General features: G+C 42.1%; 1 protein-coding gene across 13 annotated transcripts in view; it reads left to right on the top strand.

Annotated features, from left to right (window-relative positions):
* The first annotated feature begins 3,946 nt into the window (after window positions 1–3,946).
* Window positions 3,947–27,523, top strand: part of tead1b (TEA domain family member 1b) — a 52,948-nt gene continuing 29,371 nt past the window's right edge. For 4 of the 13 annotated variants that reach the window (XM_051073603.1, XM_051073607.1, XM_051073593.1 and 1 more), the window contains exons 1-3: window positions 3,948–4,282; window positions 4,753–4,885; window positions 17,211–17,463. In XM_051073603.1, the coding sequence (XP_050929560.1) occupies window positions 17,316–17,463 (148 nt within the window). In that variant the 5' untranslated portion in view covers window positions 3,948–4,282; window positions 4,753–4,885; window positions 17,211–17,315. Of the gene's footprint in view, window positions 4,283–4,752; window positions 4,886–4,938; window positions 4,994–12,965; window positions 13,149–17,210; window positions 17,464–27,523 lie in introns of those variants that run through there. The other 9 variants (XM_051073615.1, XM_051073618.1, XM_051073628.1 and 6 more) reach the window with 7 other exon arrangements.

A 27,523-nucleotide genomic window follows, 5' to 3' on the forward strand; every position in this document is an offset into this window, starting at 1 on the left:
GGGAGTCAGGACTGAGGACTGCAGCGAAGAAACTACAGCTTCACTGGTTCAGAACAGCTGATTGGTGTTCTCTGAAGCATGCATTTAATGATTAAGCTGTTATTATCTACGGTGTCCCTGAGCTACCAAATTGGCTTATGAAAAAGAGTCCTCTGAATGTTGAGAGCGACACAGTAGAGTGAAGGCATTAGTGAGAGAGTTGTGCACACAAAAAATAAAGATTACGAAAGGGTTTGGAATTTGTTCTGCTTTTAGCTGTTTTCATTTTTCAAACAGGATGGACCATACACACCTGTAAACACTGCACACACTGCATGATAGTTAAAAATTGTTTGGTAACACACAGGAATTGGCATGCAGCTGTTATTGAAACACCAGTACAGGTGATCTTTGCTGAGGTTTGGATGCAGACTACTTGGAAGCAGCAACATGGATCGTAAATCACTCGTCAGGGAATGTAACCCAGTGAACCAGTTTGACTAGGAATGGAAGAAATATGTGCAGACACATACTGTAGGCTGTCACTAATAGAGAAATGAGCATGACCTGGTGTTGGGCCCTTCGTACTCATTAGTTATTTATAGTAAAGGACAGGTACAAAAAGGCCTGAGAACTGCAGCCTGTTGTGCAGATACAAAGTGTTTTACTGTGAGGCTGTTTCGTGACAGGGTCAGTCCCATTAGCCTGTTTTTGTTCCGTTTTTTGGGGGAAAATTGACCATTTCTGGGCAGAGTGAACACACAGCAGAATGAGTGCAGTACAGGAGAGTGCAGGTCACAGTAATGTGGGAGCAGTCTGAGCATGCGTGGCCTAGGTTTCACTTTTACTTTGGTATGAAAGCCATGGCAAAATAACCACATCATAGTTGTCATTTTTCACCTCCAACTATTAGTAAAACTGATTGAGTGCAGGGAAACAGTTAGGTGAAGAATGTATTCAGGTTCTTTTTAGATAAAACAGGTAATACTTGGAGTTTTTTCACTTAACAAGTTTAGAGAAAGTGTCTGAACTATGTTTAACGGACGTTTGGCCTTGAAGTTCAGTAGAGGACAAAGTCTAAAAGGCAGGCCCTGCGGTCAGGCCTTTCAGATTTGCACTGTGTCGAGTAGTCTTTTAAAAAGATAATAGTAATAATCCAAGTGAAAACCTTCCTGTTAGGAAACATCTTCTGTTTGATTTCTGGACTGACTGTATATTTTGTGTATTCTTGAATGAATTTGTTTAATCAGTGATGCACAGTAAATCAAGGAGCAGCTGGTGTTCCTGCAGACAAAATCTGTCCTTACTGTACTGAGAGCAGGAGGTATAAAGGTTAACAAATGCTTCAAACTCAACCCCTGACCTGGGACACAGTAGAACAGTAGACTTCAAATATTCAAGTGGATTCATGGCTACAAAATGAAGTTAATGTGATAAAATTAATTATATGTATTTTTTGACAAGACCTGGGCAAAGTTTCAAAGTGACACGGTGTCTCTTTTGCTTTGTATCAAGGTAAAAAGCTCAGTCTCCGATTCATTCGTTTATTCTCAGCTGACACATATATCACCACCTACCACCACCTGTCCTGGAGCCTGCTCACGTGGCCCCACCCCGTTACTGTACACAAGTGGTGCTGTGTTAATAGGAGACTGTCCTGTAAGAAACGAGCCCATAGCGTCTTTTTACGACCCACAGTTACGTTTTACTGTTAGGCCCTGTGTGGCGGCAGCAAACAAACAAGTCAAGTGGAGACTGTCCTGTAAAAAACGACCATACATGTCGTTTGTAACACAACGTAACGTCTCTTTGTTAAACCTCAGTTATTGTTGTTTCTTTGCTAAGCTGTCTTAGCCATAGCCACGATCTTTTCCTTATCCTAACCACGTACTTTTATGCCTAAACCTAATCAAACAGAGACCGTTTAATAAACATGTTTATTACTGTTACCATGGCGACGGAGCTCCGGTACGCCTGTCGCCTCAGCTGGCATGCTGCCACACTGCAATACGTCCTGCCGCCGGTAGGGGCGGAGCTTCAGGAAACGGTCTTATCAGTCGTATTTTACCTTGACTGTCTATTTATTATCGTAACCATGACGACGAAGGTCCTCAAACCGTATTTAAACCTAACCAAGTAGTTTTTGTGCCTAAACCTAACCAAAGGTGACCACGTGTTTATTAATGTTACCATGACGACGGAGGTCTGGCATGCTCTTTGTATGGTTGTTGAGTGGACTTGTTGTTGAATGGTGGTGGTGTAGGTTTGGCTCAGTGGTTGAGCTGTTTGTTTGGGCATTAACAGTTTCTCCTTCACCACAGGCAGCACTGATGAAATACAATAACTGCACAAAGACAAGGACATCAGGACTTAGATATCTATACCATATATTATGTCATATATCTCTAATAATAATAATAATAACCAAGATCATGTTTAACAAAGACATCCTGCTGCCTTTTGATGGTTACTCATTTGTTATAGAGGCAACAGAACAATCAGAAAAATAGACATCTGCTTTGAAAGTGGTGACTGGTAAATATATATATATATGATCCTGTATGAAGCACATTTAAATCTCACACTCCCTGTGTTTCTCTCTGAGCTGAGCGTGTACAGACAGGTGTTAAAAGGTGTTGATGGATGTCCTCAGAGGGGCAGTCGTTCATCTTCATAGATCCCTCTTCTTTTGAAGGATCGGTGTCAAAACACTGGTGTGTAATGGATGACTTGTTCAGACAGGACCACAGTTGTGTCTTTGGGTTTTCTGTCTATAACTGTTTGAACTCGCACTCGTACGTCTGGCCAACTCTATATGTGTGTGTGTATGAAAATATAACACGGAGCTCAGGAGATTTAGACTTTTAAAGTGAAAAACACAAAAACAAAATAATGTAAAATCTGTTTATATCTGTGTGCTCACACAGTTTGTTTAGGCTGGTGATTTTAACTGCACAAGTTTCTCCACACCCAATCTGCATGAGGGCCTGCCTTCAACACTCCCCTCCTCTCTCCTGTTTGAATTCGGCCAGTCCCGTGAAGTCAACTGCTGCCTTTAAGTCCTGTAGGAAATACTGCCCCTCTGGACTGAGCAATAATGAATGAACTGAGGATGTGAGTAAGAACAAAGTCACATGGTTCTACATGAAGTGTCTGTTGAGTGTGAATGGCCTTTGTCAAATTAAACGCACACCATGTCGCTCCATGGTAACTCATTCATCTGAGTTTTAAGGTAGAATTGATTAAATCTTTCCAGTCACTGCCTCTGTCACAGGTGATGCAAATGTGCCAGTAGTGTGTGTTTATTTAAAACACAACTGTGGTCATTTACTGTCTCTATATGGTAGTTTTTCATATCTTTGCTGTAGTTTTGTGTCTCTTTAAAGTTGTTTTATATGTATTTAAGATACATTTTGTATCTTTGTTGGAATTTTCCATCTTTGTGGTGATTTTGTGTTACATTGTGGATATTTTGTGTCTTCTTGTGTCTCTTTGAAGACATTTTCAGTCTATTTGTAGTAATTTTGTGTCTTTGCAGTCTATTTGTTGTAGTTTTGCGTCTGTTTTAGTCACTTTGCATCTCTTCCTTGTCATTTTGTGTCACTTTAAAGTCGTCGTGTATGTATTTAAGGTAAGTTTTGTATCTTTATTGGAATTTTGCATCTTTAACGATATTTTGTGTCTCTATATGGTAATTTTAGTTGTTTTTTTTGTCTGTGAAGTCTCTTTGTTGTAGTTTTGCTCCTCTTTGTTGTCATTTTGTGTCTCTCTTCAGTCACTTTGCTTCCCTTTGTGTTTGCTTTGCCTCTCCTTGTGGTCGTTTTGTGACTTTCAAACCAGAAATATTAACAATAATCCACGCGGGCTTGACGAGGTGATCTGAGGGGGACTTTGTTCCTGTATCGATAGCTGTAGTCGGATCGATACTGTCAGAGGGAGGCTTCACGGCTGCGGAGCTGTAAATTCTGAGGTTGTTGGTGGCCCTGAAGGCGTCAGTTCCCGGGATGTTTAGTACCCTCCCAGTCCCCGCCGCTGCCTGCTCTCTGCTGCCCAGGCTGGCTGCTGGGGCTCGGGATGACGCCACCTCTCGCTCCGCCCCGGCGCAAACTCGCTCTTTGCGTTCATTTCATTCCTCTTCTCATTCCGAGCATTCTTCGCATCTCTGTCAGTGCGCGAAGCGATTCACCTACACCTTCCTGGCTGGCTCAGAAACACCAGAATAACTTGACATAGTATTAAAAATACCCAGTAACATCACATTACCAAAAGAAAGGGACATTTTATATGAGATATCAATAACGAGGTAAGTTTCATTGGTAGTTGCAGGTATTCAAACTGGTTGTAGACTTCTGCTCGTGGGGGTTTAGTTTACGTGTTTGGGGAAATTCTGTGCAATTGATAAAATGTCGCCTTAATCCAGGTGTTTACTATGTATCCCATGGCGTGAAGTAACGTTAGGTCGTGTGTTTGCAGCGCTCAGATAGATGGCCGATTCTGGTCGCTGTTGCAACAGGATGCTCACTTTGAACACTCACTGTTGTAGCCTATGGCTTTGACATAGCAGCGAAAAATCTTTGACATTTTTCACATTTTTTTGAAAAGAAGCCCGATCATACGCCCCTATAAAAGCCTCAGATGCCGTTTGCCCGGTGTCAGATCCTCAGAAACTCCCGGTGGGATTCGGGATGAAGTGAAAATGTTGCACTGAACGAATAGCCTAACAATTTTTGGACAAGATGACGGTTGAAAACGTTGCTGTTTTCCTCTCCGTAGTTGGCTCAGCCGGGAGTTGTTGGAGGTTTCACCGGAGCATTTTTCGGACCACCTCGAAGAAGAAAACACTGGAGAGACTTGTTGCTTCAACACGTTTGACGGTGCTTTTTTTCAATCGACATCGAAGTTTTGTGTAAGTATAAAGATTTTTTTTTCATGTTAGTTGTTACTTGTTCTCTCAGCAGCCTGTCTCCATGTTGTTACTGTAACTCTACCGACACCGACTGAACCGGAGGGAAAGGTTAGATCAAACTCCTTTTATTGTTTCATGTTGCGGGGAGGATTAAAGCTCCTCTCTGTCCCTCCCTGAACAACTTTAGTCCAAAAAACTACCAGTTTGACAAAGGCAGAGCTCTAGATTGTAAAGATTTGCAGGTTCTTGTGTTACTTTGGAGGTTTTAAACAGCGTTAAAGGGGCCTATCGTGATCCTCTGGTTGTCGTTGAGGAGGAAAACGAGCTCAAATTCATGTTGCGATTCTCTAGTTTTTAAAATCGATTATCCCGCATTAAATGGAAATGTAGCCGGTAATGTAACAGGACAGCGCGCTCGTTTATATAAATTAAGAGCTGCTTGGTGGAGTTTGTGGAGCTTTTCTTTGGGGGGTTTCCTTCATTGTTTTCCTTTTCCTCCCTCCACTTTGGGAAATGCCTGCTCAGCTAAAAAAACTCTAGTCCCCCAACTGTAGGCCAGCAGGAGCAGCACTGTGTGAGTGTCAGAGTTTTACTCCTTACAACCACCTCACCCACACACCTTTTTGTGGAGTTTAAATTACACGGGCTTTTATGCAAAGGGAGGGATGAGAAGAGGCCAAAGGCTTTCATTAGCTTCAGTAAAGTTAGCTTTAAAAAGTGGGTGTAAACCCTGTTGCTCCAAACACTCAGAGATTTCCCCCTTTGTGTCAGACTTTGGTTTCTCTCTGTTTTTCTGCCCCTCTCCTTCTCTGACTCTTCGCTGGATGTTTGCTGCATTAAAATTTTTTTGGTTTGCTTTGAACAAACAGCCCAGTCAGGTCATCAGGCCACAGTTTGCACAGCTCAGATACGCTGCTGTGATTCAATCAAACTGTCTATATACCTCCATTTTTTTAGCCAAGCATTATAAAATACACGTCCACGTCTCTGGATTTATTAAGTTCTGTCTCTCCATTCACACTCATCTGTCATCACCAGCTTCAGGAAAAGAACTAATTGCCTCTCCACAATCTGATTTTTGTGAAAGTTGCTGTTTTGCATTATAATAAACTGGAGCAGAAGAAACACAGTGGGCTGAAAAAAGACCTGTGCAAGCTTTAAACAGAGGTTCTTGAACAAAATCCACTTTTCTGTCTCTACTACTACCAGAAGTTTTTGCCCCCCCCCCCCCCCCACACACCCCTGTATGTTTTTAATGTGAAAGCTGCTGCTTCTCTGCACTCCTCTGTCTTCACAGCATTAAAATATGCTCTTTCTTACACTTAGAAAATAAAGAGACAAAAAGAAAATGCAAAAACCTTTTAATTTAATTAATGTGAAGGAGCTTTTATCATTTCCAGGAAACAGTGTGAATGCAGTCAGGCGTAACTCCAGACATGTCACAGTGTAAATCTGCTTGCTTGGAAGGGGAAAAAAAAGTAGGGGTAGAAATAGATGCTTTGTTTTCGGCTTATGCAACCAGTGGACCTGTTGGACGGAAGCCTGCATAACATTTGTGCAAGAATAGGATGTTGTCTTTGTTTGACCGAATGAGACTTTACTCCTGAAATTAGGAGTTTCCAAACTCCCCCTGTTTCTTAACGCAGCATATTCAGCATTACCTATTGTCGTCATAATTAGTCTGTTTCTTTACATAATGTAAAATAAGTAATGAGCAAAAAAAGAACTCAGATTCTGATAAATATGTGAGTGACAGAGGGCCGTGCTGTTGTGGGTACAGAAGCTACACAGGCAATGTGTAACTTTAATGCGCTGTTGGTTCAGGTTTTGTTCCTTTATGTTCCCTGGTTGAGGTCTGAGGGCAGGACTACACAGAGTGCAGTCTATCTGTTGTGAAGTGTGGACAGAATAATGTGCTTTTGTGAAGCCCTCAGTGGACTGTGTTACTTCTTAGAGTAAAATGAGACTGTTCTTTTCTTTGGCCGTCCACGCTGAATATTGTTTGAGGGTTGTTTTGTGTAGCGGTTGTCATGTATTTGCTGGTTTTGTGCTTTTCAAAGACACATGGCATCAAGAATTGCTTTCTCCTGCCAGGGACGGGGTCTCGTGAGCCTGGCTTTATGTGAACATACACACATCAGTCCTTACCAGAATCATTTTCAGCAATTTAAAACAGACAGAATATGACCATTTACCTTTGGCACTTGCAGATAAACTTCCTCATTTCGTATTGTACAGGGATGATTTCTGGGCCTTACCTGGACTGTCAGGGAAACACTCAGAGATGCTAAAATCTCAGAATGAAGACACCTTTTTATCTCCCAAAGAAGGAATTCAGACTGCGCATTTAACCACTCATATTATCGTCATTAGTTTAGATTTTAGACAAACCTCTAATGGTTCCTGACCGGTTTGATTAATAGCACATTTAGAGGTTCAGTCTCCAGCAGGAAGCACCTGCGTACTCTGCGCTCCATGCAACAGGTGCCATAGAGCAGTGATGTGTTTATTTTCTCAGGATTAAATCTCATTAAAAAAAAAGCTTTTTAATTCCACTAGTATTAGTTTGATGCTGAGTTTGGGCTTCAGGTTTTATTTAAGTGTAGATTTTATACAAATGTCTTGTGAGATAGAAATCACACTGTCAGTCGTCGTTTGTGTTAAAGGCTTTGTGTGCACAGCAGAGGAGAGATGTGCTGATTCAAACGGAGAAAGTCTGTTTATGTCTTGGTTTTTGGTTTGTGGGTTGCACCTTTGTTAAAACACACTGTAGATTCTTCAAGGCTCAGCTTTGATATTTTTGGACGCTAATCCAAATCATACATGAATGATCAGACAAGTGATGTTAGAAATAAAGGTTTGTCCGGACTGAAAATACAAATGCATGTGTAGCAAAAGCATGTGCTCTATTAATAGTAAGGGCCTGTTAAATTCCTCATGGGAATGTGAACACATTATGTCCCACATTTTAATTGAAATGATAATACACGATATTATTATTTTTGTTCTGAAAATTTCAGGCTAGAAAAAGATCTGTGATGTGTAATTGAATCTGGACAGCGAGTCATTAATTGTGTAATTAGATGTGATGTGTGGCAGGAGCAGAATCACATCAAAACATCAGTGTTCTCCACGGTCAAAGCGAGCTTTAAAAAAGAGGACACTCCTGCAGGCTTCCAGACTGTGTGTGCCCTGAGGTAAACCCTGGTCTAGAAAGGGAATTTTAGAGTATGCGCTGCTGCTCAGCAGTTTGAGCAGGGCCCACTGAGGCCAGCGGAGAGTGCCACCAAAAAGGAAAAGCTGGCTCAAAGCCACTGACGTCATCTAAGTAAATCTGCTTCAGTACTGCAGCCATAAAATGACTGCCAGCTACCGAATGCACTTTGGCCCTGTCAACCACCTTAGTGGTGCAACACAGTTTTTTCTCTGTGTGCATACTTATGGAAGACAGCCTGTGTTTGAGTCCAGTCCATAGTAGTAGCACACTTTTCCTTTTCATTCAGAAGGAACCAGTCATGTTTGAGCCTCTCCAGGTTTACATAAAGCACCGAATGATTGAGCTTCTCTCACCCTTTGAAGTCATACCACTTTAATATTACAGTCTTATAATTTTTACCATATGGCAGCCTCAATCATTTGCACTGGAAAAAAGAGCATTTCATACATAATGTCCTGACCGCTTATTATTGACGTGCCTGAGAAGTTATTTAGACGCTGTGTACGCGGTTCTTCCTATTTTTATTTGAACAAAAAGACAAAGAAATGAGCTGCCTCATGATCACTCACAGATGAAAAGCAATACGGACTCCATGAATCATTAGATGAGTCAGTTTCTGAAACCACTATAAACATTTTGAGTTCTTAACCACAATGAAAGCAGGAAATCTCGGCTTCAACAACTTCCTGTCTCAGTGGTGGCCATAGTAGCGGTGGTGGTGTTCAGCTTCCCACTAGTGAAAAGAAACCCATGAACAAAGGCACACAGTCACTTCATTTGCTGAAACTGTGTATAATTTGCGGCTTGTATTCAAATGTGGGTTATTCAGTCTCCCTGGCACCGTATTCCCCAGTCCTTGCTTGTAATAAATTCCCACAAGACCTTTCATCAATGGTTGTTGTGTTGTTATCATGGCTGACACAGATCAGGCCGGCTCTCTCTGCCCTGAAGGTGCCCTGGATTCAGAGGAGGCACAGTTAGACTGGAGGGTAAGCTCCCAACATTAATATGCAGGCTGTGCCCGGTAAATTAGTTTGGAATCCGAGCCGGGACTCGGCAGTGGAGAGCGGTATTGTCCAAACTTTTTTTTTCTCTCTCTCTCTGTTTAGTCTGTTTAATAGACCCAGACTGTAGACATTTACAACGAAGAGTCTTGTCATTATCTTTTGTTTTCTCATACGTCGTCAGTTATTCTCGATTAATCTACTGACTCCAGATGTGTCGTCACGTCTTGCTTTCCAAAACCCAAACATGATCAGTTTAAAATCATAGAAGATTCTGTTCACACTGGAGAAGCTGGGTCAGGACAGTTTGGTGTGTTTTCTGGAAAAAAAAAAGAAATGATTGATTTCTGTCAATTGACTAATTGATCGACCGACTGTTGCAGCAGTTGTGCGAGTGTTACACTTTCTGCTGCTTGAGTACGCTACGCTCCGAGGGTTTACATAAGGCTGTGTGTGGATCTGTGTACCCTGCAATCTGTTGTGATGGTGTGGGCTTCACTACAGGGGAACCAACTGTGATCCAGACCAGAACTAACTGTATGTGTGTGTGTGCATCTACAGGGAAACAAAAACTGCATCTTATAGTTTCTGACCTCAGCGTCTTCATCCCTGCTGTAGACGCAAATGTCTAAATACAGATGTATTTTTCAGCCAAACTGAATACAGTGCATTTGTTGGTCTATCTTCAGCTGTGGGTTAATATTCATTTGGTAATCCTGGGAGTATTTTAGGCGGCAGGCCGTTGAATGTTGGACTGACTCAGAGCCACAGTGTGTGTGTTCAGCAGTGCGACTCTTTGAAGTGTTTTTGATTTTGTCCAATATTAGAGGTCAGTGGCACAGAGGAGGAAGATATCAGAGGCTGGCCACGCAGACAGAACTATAGATTTGGTGAAGTATTATCATCATCATGTTGATATTTTATTACAAATCATAGTGATTGACTTTTCAGTTTCTCAGTTTTCAGTGTTGGCCACAGTGAGGACCGAGCGTAGCGTCTTAGTAGAGTCTAACGTAATAACAACTCACTCAGTGTCTCACAGAATTATCAGCCTTGGATCTTTATTTCTCATTACCCAACGAATGTCCCAAAAATTCCAATTACAGTAAGCTATACAAGTCAAGAGAACTGTTTGTGTTTGGTTTGTGCACTGATCTCAGAATTGATTTTTTTTTTTTAGATTAACTAGAAGAAGTCATAAAAATAGAAAATTCATTTTTTGCAGTTCTGTAACTGTTGTGGGAATCTTGTGTCCTGCTCCCACGTGGAGAGGAATTTGGAAAAATATCTTTGTTGCTACATTAAACAAAAGATTTTCATTTAGTTTTAGCTTCGCTCATGGTTTACTGATCATGTCAATACTGTGGTGTAGTAAACAGGACAGCTGTAATACAAGCAAGTCACAGGTTTTCATTCAATAGTTTGAGCACAGAATTGTTGTTTGTTTTGGACAAAAACACATTTAATATTTTCACTTTGTTCACTTTCTTTAGTCACCAGTAACACTTATTATTAAAGAGTTTAAATAGTCTTTTTAGGAAGATTTATGTTGTAACTTGGTCTGTACTGAACAAGATTAATGAGGACTTTTCTCAACAGTAACCAGATTTTTTTTTTGTGCGGTCGACCTTTTACCTAAAACTAAATGAATAAATGATAATAAGAAACTGCTCCTCTTCTCAGAGCTAGGTGCAGTATGTTGGTATAAAATCAAACCTTCATATCTCAGAAATATTTGTATGTAAATATGTTCTCAGTGCACCCACAGTCAAAGCCAAAATAATGTCACATTATACATAATTAGTAAATAAGAAAAAAGATGTATTTGCTTTAGTTAATTTCACCTGGCTGCACAGCATCAGGAGGCTGTTTTATGGCAGATGAGTCCAGTGTGAAATGCAGGAGTAGCCAGGGGAAAAAAGAAAGGAGAGGAAAAAGAAGAATGAGACGAGACCAGAAAGAAAGAAGTATATAAGAGGATAAATGACGGCAGCAGAAGCAGAAGAACAGAGATGGAAGTCGGTGTGAATTGGCAGAGCCAAATGCAAATGGTGGCCTTCATGCTCATCACTGTGATTTGTTTTTTCATGCCCATCCGCACGCGTCCTGAATGAGCCAGTGGCCAGCCCTCGGCCTGCTCTGCTCTCATAACTGTCAGGAGATCCTTTATCTGACGGACCTTTATTTACAGCTTTAATTTCCTGAGCTTTATGTGTTCCGCTCGCACTCCACGCCACCGTGACATGGGCGTATGCTGTCTGGAATGCACTGCAAATTTTTTGATAGGCAAATGTCCTCTGAGCTTTCATTACATTTCATGTTTGAATGGTAAATTGTATTTTTTTTCTATATATTTTGGTGCTGCTGGCAGGGCAGGGATGTATCCTGATGGAGAGATTTTTGTCTCTCATATTTACAGTCAGTTTTCCCTCTCAGACCTTCAGCTGCTGCTGACAGATCTGATGTTGTCCAGGTCATGTTGTTGCTACCTGTTTCTCAGTCTCAGGCAGGTAGAAAGGGCTGCTTTGACAGAACCTGTAAATCAATCCCATTCTCTGGCAAACAAAGATTGATCCCACGGTGGCCTGATGGTTGCTGGGTGGTGGGATCCAGGCCTCTCGGATTTGAGTGGGATGATATCAGACAGATTCATGGCACCTAAGCCTCCTGGCTCAAAGAGGCATGAAATAAACACTAGACCTCTGCCAATAAAAGAAACAGCATAAGCAAGCTTTCTAGCCTCTGCAGTGGGCCTTCGGAAATTGGTATTGAAAATCTTGTTTATTCATTCATCTGTGCTCCAAAGCTGTAGATTTATTCATGAAACTTAAAGGAAAAATCCAATACAGAATCAATAGTTTTTTCCAGAAATTCTTGCGTAGTTCAGTGACATACTGTAGTCTGCCTGTAAATGTTTTTGACGTGACAGGTAATTCAGATTTCCCCTGCTATCCACCGTATTTTCTTTTCTTAAATGAAACTGTGGCAGTTTAAGTGTGTTCTTCAGGTTTTTTTAATTAAAGGCTGTGATTCACGCTCAGTTCTCGTTCCTGTTTTGTTGATTTTAATTTATTTTAAACCGAGGCTGCATGCCTCAGCTTTACCTTGAGTGGTAAAGCTTTCTAAATAAACTAATTTCTTTTTTTTTTTGTATTCACTGTAACTGCATTACAAGGTCCTCAGAGACCTGCTGTCAAAGACTTCATTCCATAAACATGCTTTTCCTGAGGTAATTAATTTGTTTTAATGACAGGAACTAAATGGAATTTCAGAAATGTCTGTCATTGTGAATGTTCATAGTTGGTTATGTGTTGCTCAAAATGGAATACTTTTGACATTGCTGTTACAATTATGCAGGGGCCAGGATATGTCTTTATAACACGCAGAAAATGTTGAGTTTTGAAATCACATGGTAATTATAGTTTTACACACTGTGGCCTTAACTACTGTGGGCCATTATGGGGTGCACAAAAGTCAGTCACAGAATCATTATTGCACCCTCTGAGATAACGGCACAAAAGAACTCCACATGGAAAATTACATTTGAGACCTCTCATCTGCTGTTTCATTACCTTGCTCTGTCTGATGGGTGAAATGGGTTCTCTTAATTTAAGGAGCTGGATTCCAGCTTGGTGAGTGGTTTATGTAATCTCACGGTAAGTGTAATTTCCCATAATGCCATGTCACAGCTACTACTCTGCTTGGCGACCACATTCACTTATTGCTTTGCGGGCGTCTTTACCCCGCATCTCACAAATAAGACCATTTCTATGGTGTACACCCTACAAAGACAGAAGTATGCAATTATCTGTAAGCCACAAGTGTTTCTGTGGGTGACATTCGTTCCTTCTTTTGACAGAAATAATTAGTCCGCAGATTCTAAGGCACTAAGAGACCGTCTTCATTGACAACTCTGCTCGGTTATTCACACGTTGCACATGGCAAAAGCATCCAATTGATGTCATGGGATACAAAGAAACTAATCTATTGAGGACTGGGATGACTTTTACCTTGAGGACAAGTCAACAAACACCATCTTCAGGTGATAAAGGATATTGATAACAGTGTTATCTGTTCAACAGATCAATGCATACGTTGAATTTCTGTTTACTCATACTGGTGTTTAAAAGCAGAGCTATGCACTCTCTTTGTCTGAGCACACATGAACAGCCCACATCCTTTTCTTTCTCCAGTGCAGACACTCATTTCCTTCAATATTCCACCACATCCCTCATTAGATGTTGCTAATAGTTTAGCATTTTCTACACAACACTGACAATGAAGGAGAGCTGCATGAGATAGTTTCTCTCTAAAATATATTGGATTTCTTGCAGTTTTCATTCAGTGTAATGGAATTCTACAGATGTATTAAAGACCGTTTCTATAGGTTTAATTTGGGCGTTTTAATAGATTCCTCTGGTGACTTTTATTGGTTAATGGTGCATTTAATGGCAATAAAAAGAATCCTTCATCTACTTCAGTGATTCATTGTTGGTAAAGACATTTGCTTTGTTGTCAAATTCTATGAAGGAGTATCTTTCATTGATCATCTAATGCGAACACATACTACAACCTGTTAACACATAATGTTTCTATCTGTCGCTGATGATATCTGGATTCACTGAGAGTGTTTTCCCAAAGAGATTAAGATCAGGATGCAGTGGAACAATAGATGTGAACGAGCGTGACAGACAGTTTGATTAAATCATAAGAAAAGACAAACAAACACATTAAAACCAGTAAAATCAAACATGCTTGTTAGGAACAAACTAAACCAGAAGCATGCGTTACGTCTTCTGAGGTTTTGGAGCTCCAGGAGTTGATGCAGAGTTTACAGTGGTTGATTCAGAGGCTTTGTGTTTCCTGTAGGCTCCGTGTAACTTTCACTACTTCACATGTGAGTTAAACTAAACTGGAAACTCTGATTCCCTCAGGAGTTGTGCAGTGATACCTCATCATCTCGACTGCTCTGACTGTCATGGATAATTATGAGAAATGATGTGATGGTGCACAACATTTCTTTAAAGATCGTTGACTTGGTTGATCTTTGCACAGATAACTGATTTCTGATCAGAGAAAAAGCCTCTGCAGAAACATAGTTTATGGAGTAAAAGATGTAGAGGAGAAGTTTTGATGTTGACCTGTTGCAGAGTGATGTGAGATGTTCTCAGTGATCTACTTCAGTTTCAGTTTTACATCGAGTAAACACTGTATCTGTCTTTTCAGACTCTCAGCAGTGTGTTTCAGCAGCAGTTATTTAACACTGATGTAGTTCTTGCGTGTTTGTTGTCAGATAGGACAGTGAGTGGAGTTGAGGTTTATATAATTCATTGCATATTTTCCTGGTGTGGGAGGAAGCACCTGCAGACAGACTAAGTCACTGAGGGCGACTTCAGGTATCACTTTATCAACTTTAACAAACCATAACAAGAAAACTGAGCCAGTGCTCCTGGAAAATAGAAAGCTGATAGAAATGAGATCATTTTTAGAAGAAGTTTAGAAGGACTTAAAAAAGTATCTGTGCATTTTTAAACATAAGCTTTTACACTCCACTGTGAGTCAGTGTTTGGACCTGATGAGGACAGAAACAAATATTTTCTTCAGAACCTCATCATGCCGTGGAAATGTAAGCTGGAAGTGATTACCAGCTCCATCGTTTGGTTGGGATGAGAGGAGCACGTCTAGAAAGAGTCCCAGGCTTTTAGTGGTTGAAATGGGAATTTTTTTCCCCTCCCTCATCAGTTTGTGAGTTCGTTCTGCAGTGTCAGCAGTCAGCACACAAAAACGGAATTCAGTAAAGGCTCCCTCTGCTCTCTGGGAGCTTTTTTTCCCCCAACAGCTTGCTCCCATCCCCCCCTTTCCCCCTCATGAACTGACATGCTGGAAGAAACATATGCTACTATTCCCACTTCCTGACAGCTTGTGCTGCTTGAATAGGATCTTGCTCAGGGAGGAAGCAGTTGTCTGGAAAGAGTGGAGAGATTAAGAAGACAGAAAAACCTCAGTGATTTTTTTTTCTCTCTAAAGGAAGTAAAACATTAAAGTATGTTAAATAGTGAGTTAAGGGGAGCAGCTTTAAAGTCCAGTCTGTTTCTGGGTTTGGTCCAGAGCTGACAGACCAAACGTCCTACACTGTGGACGTGTTACTCAGTGAAATAAAACTAATAATGATGAATAATTTTACACCAGAGGAGCAGTGAAGTCGTCTTTCATCTTGTGTTTGCGGTGACGGCAGCAGCACATCAGCAACAGCTGGAGTCCTCCGTCAGTGTAGATACATTCAGCCACCGTACAGTCGTGCACGCTGAAATGTTTGACAGAGCTCACAACCCAAACCTACAATCATGTTCTTACTTTGTTCATGTGAAAGAAATAAACCCAACAGAGCACATGTGAGGGAGCAGTTACAGCCGACACATAAAAACAAGTCCAGTTTAAACAGCCCATCAGTGTATTTCCTCTTCAGCGCCTCATGGGTTTCTTCACCACTTGTTACCTTGAGTATCCTCTCTGGGAACTTGCTTTTGAGAAGATGTGTCTCTGCTCTGTGTATCGTTGCTGTGCTTTGCAGCAAGGTCAGGACAGTTCTGTGTTTTGACTTTACCTGTTTGTCTGAGCTGTGTTTGCCTCCTTTGACACTCTTTCTATTTTTATGGTATTTTTTCCTTGTAAAGGTCAATTAATAGTTTCTCTCTCTGCCTGGTTGTGAGGTTCAAAGACCTGTCTGATTGAAGTCTTGTCACCTGTACGTTCTCCTGAGGCTCTGCACAGCCCAAAAACACGTCCATTGTTTTCCGTACAGATCATAAACGACCTATGGTCTCAACACAGAATCTACAAAGCCAGTTCTTATGTAATTTAACCACGTTAATAAAAGTCTCTTGAAGTCCTGGGTTGGACTCTGTGGCTGCTCATGCTACTACATGCAGAATGCTCTCCATTCATGAAGACCACACAGTGTATACTGACCGCAGCGCTGCTCAGTCTCATTTTACCACACACATGCTTCACTGGTGCCCAGTAAAATGCAATGATTAGTCTCATCTGTACATTCATGAAGTTGCATTGTGTAACAGTCATTTCCCATTTTATGTGGGATAATTTGCTGGTTTATGTTGTTGGACATGCTGCGCTCTCTGCTCCCGATGCCGTCACTGCATAATGATACAGTCCTCAGTTTATTAGCTGCAGATTCACCCAGGAGCTGGTTGGTCTTGTCAGCAGCTGCTGGTGAGATGAGACTTTCTCCAGTTGTGTGAGCAGCTCGGTACGGCACACAAAGTGGGGCTGGTCCTTGGATTGTGCCGCAGCCTGTAAACGTCTGTCTTCTTTCTCCAGCCCTCTTTAAAAACCCTCCTGGCTTCTCAGTGTGGTTTGAGTGTGTGATGTCTGTATACCATCACATGGTGACGGCTGTGGCCGACTGATGACGTGACCTCCACAGATTAGTGGCCACAGTTGCAGCAGAAAACATTTTTCTCTACTTTCATTTTGCAGCATTGTTTTATTTAAGTCTTTGCTCAAGGGCACCTCAGCAGTGGTGGTAATGAACGAGTGCCAGATACTGCTCTCTCATTTCCTGTCCCAGATTTATCGATCCAAGAATCAAAGTAGCACATTTATGGTGTGGTTCTTGTTGCAGCTTGTAAAAATGCAGAATGACATTAGAAGAATGCGTTTCAAAAACAAGTCAGACGAAGCTTTATTCACGTTTTATTTAAAAGTTATAGTGGACCATCTGGTAATCACCACATGACCTTTTAAAACTGTGTAGTGTTTTCATTTTTCAGGCATCTTTCCATCATGGTCTGAGGCATTTATCTGAGCCCTAACCATGTTTTAACCTCTGTGTCCTGTCATTTAGTAAGAAGGAAGTGCTAGAAGTCTACCAGAGAAACTGTTTCAATTGTTTAAACCCATAACATCCATTGTAAATCCAGTCAACAACATTCTTGCTGATGTCCAAGTTTGTTTGGCTGCTTCTGCTCCATATTGTGCTCTCGGCTAACAGCGTGCGCTGTGCTGTTTTATTTAGAAGCAGATGTCTGCTGTTCTGTTGTGGAGAGTGACAGTTTGGTTGTGTTTGTTTATTTGGGAATTCCAGGTCTCTCCCTAGTCTGCTCCAGGCTTCAGCTTGGAGAGCCCAACCGCCACGATTGATCCCAGCAGCTGGAGCGGCAGCGAGAGCCCTGCCGAGGACCTGGAGAGGATGAGCGACTCGGCAGACAAGCCTGTAGACAATGATGCCGAGGGGGTGTGGAGTCCTGACATTGAACAGAGCTTCCAGGAGGCCCTGGCCATCTATCCTCCATGTGGACGCAGGAAGATCATCCTCTCTGATGAGGGGAAGATGTATGGTGAGTACAGATGTGTGTGTGTGTGTGTGTGTGTGTGTGTGAGTTATCTGTGTCGCATAATTTTCTAATAAGTGAGAACCGAAGGAGCTTAAAGGAGTAGTTTGACATTTGGTGGAATATTTGCTTTCTCACTATGAGCTACATGATGTCTGTTCTCAAATATGAACCTACAGGCAGCAGCTGGTTAGCTTAGCGTAGCATAAAGACTGGAAACAGAGCTAGTCTGGCTCTGTCCAGAGCTGACAACGGTGACCTGTGAAGCTCACTAACTGACTTTTTACATCTTGTTTGTTTAATCTGTACAAAAAAAAGTGTAAAAATTTCAACTCTCAGTTTTACAGGTGTAATTTCTTGGCCTCCAGGAAGTAACTGTGCCTGGCCAGGAAATATACTCCCCCCGTCACCTCCGCCTGTGAAGACCACAGCCTGCCATTTCTCTTCTCTTAGGCATTTGCACAGATTCACTGCTGGCTGTAGTTTCATATGAAATAAACAGACATGACAGTGGTGTTCAGTGAATAAACAGATTTTCCAAAATGAAGAAGATGAATCAGCTCATGGTTGTAACATTGTACGACTGTCAGACTTAGAGTTATCTGTGATGTGTGATGGTGGCCGTACAGCCACTACTCTGGTTCACAGAAGTGCAAGTTTATAAGTAAAGCAGCATGAACTATTAGTCAGTAGCAGATGGTACTGCGGCTGCCACCAGCTGTGCCCCCGCTCCTCCCTCCACTTCCCCCCCATTCCTGGCTGGGTGATGTCATGGAAAGAGGGAATATTTTCTCTCTGTGGTGTTGGACCGTCTCGCAGCCTGTCAGTGTCAAGTGAAAGCAGAAAGCCCCTCGGAGCATTCGCTTGCAGCTGTCATGTGACCCCTCTGGCCAAACAAAATGTAAATTCTAGGAGTTGCAGTGAAACCCCTCAGCTGCCACTACAAAGATGTGGGCTCAGACAACAGGACCCTCCCCACCGTCTCTTCCTCCAATTCCCCCCGTCCCCATACAGAGCGAAGCTGCCAGAGAAGCTGCCCCTCTGCTGTGGATTAAAGCATGACAATTCGGTTTTTCTACAGCTATAAATGAGCAGTGCTAAATGCAGGCCTCGCTGTTGGTCAGCGGACATTCTCCGAATGATGCAAATCCTCCATTTCCTGGTAGATTTTAACATTAAACATGTTAGATATTCTCACGGAGCAAGTAGAAATACTTGTTGATTTACATTTACTGCAGACACCAAAATGTACGACCTTAAACGCAGGTTGTAGATGCTTCTCTTTAAAATCTTACAGCCAAATTAGATAAGCAGGTAACAATTATTGTCACTGGAATAAGCTGAAGCAAAAGGCAAACCACCATACCCTGCCTCCTGAAAATGGCCTCTAAACAGAAAGATATAACTCACAGATTGAAAAATGTCTTTCACGTTTTCTCTCTCTCTCTACTCTGAAAAGATTATTATTTTAGAGAAATTCAAAACCCTAATAACAAACCCAAAGAAATGTTTTGTTTCTGTGGTGTTGAATCCACCTCAAAATCTGCTGAAGAGACGACTGCGGACGTTCGTCCTGCCAGATGTGCTCTGTATCTGGTTACACGTCGTCTCTTCAGTAGCAGAATCCTTCGTCTGTGTGTCCTTGTCTCACTGAATCAGAGCTGTAAGATATGGGGTGAATAGTAAATTGATTTTCATACATTTTCAAGTGTAGAAACTGAACATATACAGCAGAGAAAGCTCATATGTGGTTACATGTTGTGGCAGAGCACAGAGAGCTGTGGATGTGTTTTTTTTTTTTCCTTGATATTTTTTGGAGATTAAAGGCAGAGTCGTGGATGCACTCCTCGTCCTGAACATGTGAGAGTTTGGTGGGACTGGACTGCGATCAGTCTCATGTACGAGTGCTTTTTCTGGTTACAGCACTCGTTGTTCAGCCCTGCAACTGTTGCTGCATCCCAGTGCCAGTTCCATCGTGCCATGAACTGTGACAATCCCCCAGAGCCGGGAAGGTGCCATGGGCCCTTCTTAGAGGAAAAAGAGCAGCCATGCTTTATTTTTGATAAATGTAAACGGTTTAAATGGAAATGTTATTTGTGTACAGTTCCACAGTATGCACAGTGTGGACACTGATAGAGGCGCGGCTTGGTCATTTTATCTCTAGAAATAATGGCATTTATAAGCAACAGGATGATGTTGACGCCTGCATTCAAACTGAGGCTGATTTTTGAATTTTGTAGCCATATCCAAAGAACAATAGACAATAAGACCATAGCTGAAGGAGACAGCCAGTTTGATCACCTCAGCGTTGAAACGGACAATGAACTCAGTGTGTGAATCTTTTGAGGAATGCTTGGAATGTGAATCAATTTGTTTTTTTCCCTCATTCCTCAGACATTTTTACAGTTTTTGTGCTTACTGATGTTGCTTTTGACTCTTGTGTACAAATGGTTTTTGTTTGTCCTGTTTAACCCGAAGCCACCTCCCTGTGACGATGACAAGTGTGATCGATCGACTGTGAAATACTAATATTATAAAAATCCGTATTTAGTTGCAGTATACATTTTAGCAGTTTGACATAAATCCTATCCTGCAGGAGTATAAGATACATACAGGCAGTTTTACTATTCATCTGGAAAAATAGTAAATGAAATGCAAACCCCATTAAAAACAAAGATGCTCTCTTTGCCATGTGAATGTTTGTAGGATGCCTCAGATTTCCATTTGTGTTAGCAGTGCACTTCTTTGAAATGCCATCAGAGATAAGTAACAAATGAAGTGGTCCTCCACGCTGCTACAGGGGATGGATTCATCTGAAACATCCACTGATTTGTCTTTTTAAGAGGAGAGGGGTTCATCTAAAATGGTGAGGCTGTGGTGCTGCGACACAGACAGACAGCACACAAAACCTCTCATGGCATCTGAGATGAAAGTTGGCCACAAGGAGACAGGTATTTTGTAGTTGAGAGACCCTGGGGACGGCATAGTGTTCCATACACAGAGCTCATCACAAGAGGAGCCGCCCTGAGTGCCCTTAAGCCCTTTGTTATCCTGGGGTAGAGTGCAGTTAATTAGCAACAGTCTCTATAGCAACTGTGTTGCGGTACAAAACAATTTCTAATTTCTGCTTCTTAGCTTATTGTGGTGTTTACCTGAAGTGGTTCGGATGTGCTGAGACCAGTGCTGGCTGGCGCTGTGCCCATTCTCTGAGGCTAATTGTGACTGCAACGGAAGATACTACATCTGCATATACCGTATCACCAGGCACTCACTTTGGCCCCGGAGTTTACTTAGGAGAATATTTTAAAAAGTAAAGGGAAATGGAGGGCACTGGCCCCTAGCCAAAGGCCTAAGATTCTGCACTTGCATAATTCACCTGCTGTGCTAGGCTGCATTCATTTATCCCAGAAATAGAGTTGATAAATGAAACAACACGCTTCACTCAAATTGTATGTTTATTCATTGAGTTATGTATTTGCACTTGCCCTGCAAGCTAAATGACAGTGGTGAATTTTTCGCAGTTACTGTTTAAAAAAAAAGGAAGAACAGGTTTTTATTCCATCCACTGACAAATAAATATGTAAATACCCACTGTACTTAGGCTCCACCACACCCATATCATGTTTTTGTTGTTTTTGCAGTTGTATTTGAATCCTGAGCTTGGAAGTCTTTTCGAAGGTGCTTTTTTTAATTCCTGTGTCAGTTCATCAGTCAGTCTGCTGCTGATCACACCATTCATCCCACATATTTAACCTGAAAATATCAAACGTTAGAATATTCCTGTGGCCTTTGTCCACACGTGACTTTTGATGTAAAGCTCTTCCTGTTACCATTCTGCTGTTTGCTCTGCCATCTCGTCAGTGATCCAGCCCAGACCCCTCCTGTGGGAACTAAGTGGCACTTGGTTTGCAGAGATGCCAAGGATGAGTTAGATATAATGAGCAGACCTGGCTTGCCCCCGATGGCCCAGCACTGTGCTCCTCTGGGTCTCGTCTCACCGGGCCGAGCATGCTCGGAGACAGAGCGAGCGGATCTGATCCTCCCTGCTGGGCGGATAATGAGGAATTCTGGGATCAGCTCAGGCTCCCCGAGTCACCTGCATTCACTCAGAATGGAGTGTGAGGAACTTCATTGCAGGAGAGGCATCACACACCTCCAGAATAATCCCTCATTTGTTCCCTCGCCATTGTCAGTGTAAGGCTACCGTGTTTTCACACACGTGGTAGTGAAAAAAGTCCAATTATTTTATGTCTTCCTCAAAAGGTGGAACTGTTAAAAGTGTTGTATTGATGCAGGTATGATGAGGGAAGGAAGAATCCATTTTGAGTTAAGATTTTAAGGCTGGTTTTTTATTCATCACAGGTCGCTATGGAGATGCCGTGCACGTCTTTCTGTTTGATACAGGGATCAAACGAACGGGTCAACAAGCACGAATCGACCTGGTTCTGTGACTCCTCTCCCGAACATGGCGGACCACGTGTCACACACTGCTCCACTCAGGGGTTTCTATTACAAAAAGAAGTTTTGGTCAGTGTTGTTGATTTAATACAGTATTTATTATGGGCTGTTGGAAATAATCGTTTCTACGATGCAGGCGAGTTTATTTACTTTGGTTTATAATGTAAAGACATTTCATAGACAGTTCATATTTATCTGACTGCTTTTATTTCGTGATGAAAAAGTAGCCTTATATCATGCATCGTGATGTCGAATCAAATCGTTGACAGGATAATCGAATCAAATCATCAGATCAATAAAGGTGCACAGCACCAGTGTTTATGTAACCGACTACCTGGCTAATCTAAAAATGAGACCAAGCAGGTGTGAGTAAGAGAACAAGAGAGAGATGGAAACATAGACTGCAGACGTCCAGAGATTAGCCTGTGACAGCAGTCGCATGTAACTGGACCAGTAGAGAGCGTCATATACGAGTTATGGAAGGTGATGCACAGGCTCAGAGGCATGTGCACATGCATAATTAGCAAATGGTATATGTTTTAATGTGATCTCTTCGTGTGTGTTGAACAGCCTGATGGTCTTTCTGCACCTGTTGTTTTGTTCTGCGATGAGACGCACCCGCGGGACTAATATGCCCAGTAGACTCCAGTCAGACAAAAACATCCAGATAACAGACGAGATCAAGTAGATTTCACTGCGCTGGTTTTCCATCATCCAGTTCCTACATATCTTAAGCTTTATCATCCATGTGTGTTTCTGTGGCTCCGAGAACGAGCAATTAATGAGACTCAGCCCCAAAATGGATCTACATTTAGAGCTCCCCCGTTGCTGAGCAGCAGAATTGATTTTGAAGTGCATATTATTTCATGGCGGTCTGTTCAGGGGGCCAGATTTCAGCTCTAACTCTCGTCCATGTTGGGGTGACCAAGCATAACGTGTTGTGGCTCGTGTGAGATTCCAGCCTCGTGTTGTCGGGGGTTCATGGCTCACAGGGCTGAACCGTGAGCAGCACTGATGCTGACCAGACTGAAGAGATGTTACAGAGTCTGTTTTTACCTTAAATACTGGATATATTTAGATTTATCAAATGAGTCAAACTACAACAAGTGGCAAGTTCCCAGAGTCAACAGAGCACCTAATGGTGGATTCAGTTTTTAGATCAGAGGTGGTGAAAATGCTGCTGAACGCTCTGTTTGTGTTTCATTCTCAGCAGATGTCTGATTTTTACTGCTTGTATTTCCAGATCTGAGGCTAAACAAACTGATGTGTGAGTCTGTGTTTGTCATTTCCAGGCTGTGTGGAAGTGTGTGCACTGAATGGTTGGACAGCAGGCCGTGGTTCTCTGCCTGCCTGAATCAGGAGCACACGGGGTGTGTCCCTGCTCTGAGGACTGTGTGAGGCCCTCTGAGCCGGGCTTCTGGTTTCAGGTTGCATGTTCCCAATTGGCTGCTTTTGTTTGACTAAAACACAGGGAGACTCTGGGCTTCTTAAAGATGCAGTGTCACTTTTCGTGCTCTCTTCAGGAAAAAGATGGTTCGGTTTCGTGCTGATTACATCATATTCCATTGATGAAACACTTTTATTCTGACGAGATCATCTCGCACTGATGGGACCATTTTGTGTAATCAACATATGAATGGAATCTGAATGCCAGTGTTATTCTCTCATCCAGAGCACAGGGACTACACTCCAGCGTTAACACAGACTCATCTCTTTCTGTGCTGTTTGTGGAAAAGAGAAAGGCCTCTCAGCACCGAGCAGCATTACCTGGGAACAAAGGAAGACTGTACCCGTGGCCATAAAATGATCATACTCAAGGCTGTGGTCTGACCCTAATATGCTATGTATATGATAGTGCCTATTATTATCCTTGTAATCTAACAGGAAGTGCATGTTTATTATGTCCTGGCTGTTCGGTGTATTTCCATGAACATCTGGGGCGCTGCCTCTCTCCAAAAACTTGGATTCAGTTACAACTTTGAGTCCAGACTCCCTCAGCTTGTGCTCATGATTATAAAAGATGGCGAGACAGAGGCGCCCATCAGGACCACAAAGTTTGACTTTTCATTTATACATATTGGTCACAGCCAACATGTCTTCCTTTGTGCTCAGATGCTGAATTGATCCTGAGAGATTGAAAATATTGATTTGACTCAGTGTCTTACTTTGTTGTGGAGAAGGGGGGCAGTGCACCTTCCTGACTGTTAGCGCCATGTTCACACATTGGACTCGCCGTGCAGCCAGTTCCTCGGGAGACTCATAATTACAGCCGTCCTTTCAGATTAGTCCAGCAGCCTGTCCAACTGTGGCTTCACTCCCTGGTCATTTATTTCATCCGTTTCCCTCTCCTGAGAGGCACACCTCAGCACAATGACCAGGCCAGCCTCTACAATAATGTATGTGATGATAAACACAGTGGCTCCTAATTGATAGAGTGATTCAGACAAGGGCTGGCTGTGCAAATTGGTCCCCTGTGAGTGTGCTGCACAGAGTCGGGACTAACGGGTTTCAGCTCTGGCCCTGTTTGAGACACGTCGAGTGGGGAGAGAGGAAATAGAATGGGCTGGACCTGCTGAGTGATAAAGAGGCTGTCTTTGCCTCCTCAGCCCCGTCTGAATACAGGCACAGTTCAGCAGAGGTTGGCTGCTGTAATCCTCTCAGTGTCTCCAGGAAGGCTCAGGTTAGTGACCTGCTGCTTTGTGATGTCTTGTAAGATTTTGAGAGAACACCTCACCTTTAATCCCCCACTGTTCAACTAACACATTAGCTCAACCGCTCCTGACCCAGCCCCTGCGATAAAGCCTTTTATCCAGCTCAATAAGGTCATTTGAAGTTAAGTATTGATTTCTTTTGGTGTCCAGAGAAAAAATGGATTTTTAAAGAGCTGTTAATTACAGTTGTCCACTGCATTATATAGAGAACTTAATTTTGCCAGGGCTGGATTTTTAAACCTTGACTGATACCTACATTCAGAGCTTAGCAGAGCTTCAGTCGACTCGGTCATATATTTGGTTTATATGTGTATATATTTGAGATGTACACTGTGTATCTATGCTGCGTAGTGTTTCTGCAGGTCACAGGAAATGCACTGTCATTTTCAATTTGTGCACAAAAAATGAGCAGAAATTGAAATAAAAAAGATTGTACACTTGGTTTAGGTGGAAAATAAGGAGAGATAAAAAGTGCAGGTTGATGTGGAGCGATGAGGAGACTGGAAACAGAAACAGAACTGTCAGTGTTTGTTCTGAATTTCATGGAAAATAGTTGAAATGAGATTTGTGTTAAATCTGGATGGAAACTGATCAGATTTGTGTTGTATTGAATAGTTTTGAGTTTGAGCACAAATATAAACCGATGCAATTAAAATGGCTGGTTGGTCACCAGAAACATGTTGCTCTCTTCAACAGTTTAGTGCCATTAAACCCACAGACGTCGGCCTTCTGTGTGAATACACACTCTTATGACAAAGAATAAAAACCCTAAGCTGTGCTGTCGTCAGCATAAAATAGATCCATGTTTTACAAAATAGATTCACACCAAACAGAAACCAGTCTGTGCTCAGCTCAGAAACTCTCAGGCTTTGAAATAAATGAACTGCTCTTAATTGCAGGCCTTCTTGTTTTTATGTCCCTGCTTTTCTTGTCTAAATGAGGACTGAATAGAGCTGTTTCCTGTGGATATGGGAGGAACACCCATGTTCATGTGAGGCCAGAGCTGAAAGAGCCTGTGAGAATTTAACGAGACATTAAAAGACCTGCTGAATGTAAATGTTCCCCTGAATTAAACAAGTTAAAAATCTGACACACATCAGAACTACGTCACCACACTCAGCGATGAAAAGTTCTGTTTCTGTGTGTGCAGAACACTTTCTGTTTATTATTATTATTGTTGTCAAACACGAACACAGAGCCGGTTTAATGACAAGATACATGAGCTGGAACTTTTCCGTTTTAGCCTGCAGGCATCGGGATGGCATGTGTGTGTCTGTGTGTAGGAGTGTGTAGGAGGAGGAGGGATTTCTATTGTGTGGCAGAGAATAGCTTTAGTGTTTGTGATCATCGTGGCGTCACGCACACGCCGTCTGGCCTTGAAGTCTTTCTTATGGACCCACGCTCCCAGTGCGAGGGCTAAACAATACAGGAAGTCAAAGGCACTTGTAACAAGCAGCTGGTGGACTGGAGTCAGATGTTACGATCAGCAGATATTATCTTCTGACTTCCACAAGAGATTTCACTGCTGAAGGGGCCTGAGCGCCGAGCGTCTCTGACGGAGAGAAAAGGCTCGTAAATGTTGGAGCTGCACCTTCCTCGGGAAACACCTGCCGGCTCTGGCCAGCTGCAGACCTTTTATATTTAGTTGTAATTGTTTAAGCTTACATAACTGACATATTGTGTTCTGGCCCCAGCGGTCGTGCATGATTTTAGTCCTGTGAAATTATTCGTCACACAGGAACCCAGTCATCAGCACAGTCCTCGGCCTCTCAGCCAGAGCTAGCATAACGCTGCACTGATAGCGCGGCGTTTTCCTTCCACTGTCAGTTTTCTTTCAAGTCACAAGTCACACAGCTTCTCCTCCACTTGGCAAGCAGTGGTTTCCCATTGATATTGCAAGTAAAAGGCTTCCTGCCCCTGCCTGCTATTCCCAAAACCTGGGACGAATGCCTTCATATTGTTGGTTTAGCCCATTGTGATGCTAATGTCTGCCTGAGACCCTTGAGTCATCTATCACGGATGACAGGAAAGCTGGGGCCATTGTGTTGGCCTGCTACACACACACACACACACACAGAGAGAGAGAAACAAACACACAATGGGCTGTGGTCTACACAACTTTAAAGTTAGAGACAGGTTTACACCAACAGACTGGATCAAATATGTGTTTAAAAAATGTAGAAATGATCTTAGAAGCAGAAATATTCTTTGTGTTGTTACAAACATTTAGAGGTGATTTGATTTAGACTGCAACTATTTTCATTATTGAAAAATTTGGTGCTTATTTTTTGATAAATTGATTAATTTAATCTATAAATAAAAGTGAAAAACAGCTATCACACGTTTGGAAGGCTCAAGGTAACATTTTCAGATTGCCTCTTTTGTCCGACCAACAGTCTAAAACTGGAAAACATTCAATTTACAATGATATAAAAGAAACTATGCCAAAAAAATCACATTGGAGAAGCTTGAGCCAACAAATATTTTCCTGTCGAAATTGTTGAATTTTCTGTCAATTGACTGAAGCATTGATTGATTGTTTCAGCAGCGTATCAGATATGAGCTGCTTACTTTAGAAGTGAGTGCTAATTGCGACGTAGCGATGTCAACAAGGGCTGCAACTAATGACTTCTTACATAATTGATTAATGTGCTATTCATCCTCTTGATTAATTGCTTTGTCTATAAAATGTTAGAAAACAATGAAATATCCTCGACGCAGTTTCTGAGATTCTCGTTTTGTCAAGTCAGTCGTCTGAAACCCAAAGACGCTCAGTTTTCAGCATCACAGAGGGAGAAGCTGCAAACTGCCACATTTGAAGCAGGAACCATGAAATGTTTGGCTTTTCTGCCTGAAAAAGGACTTAAACGATTAACTTATGTTAATTTCCAGCCTGT

Source organism: Lates calcarifer, linkage group LG2 (assembly GCF_001640805.2).
Source record: "Lates calcarifer isolate ASB-BC8 linkage group LG2, TLL_Latcal_v3, whole genome shotgun sequence".
NCBI classification, from domain to species: Eukaryota; Metazoa; Chordata; class Actinopteri; family Centropomidae; genus Lates; species Lates calcarifer.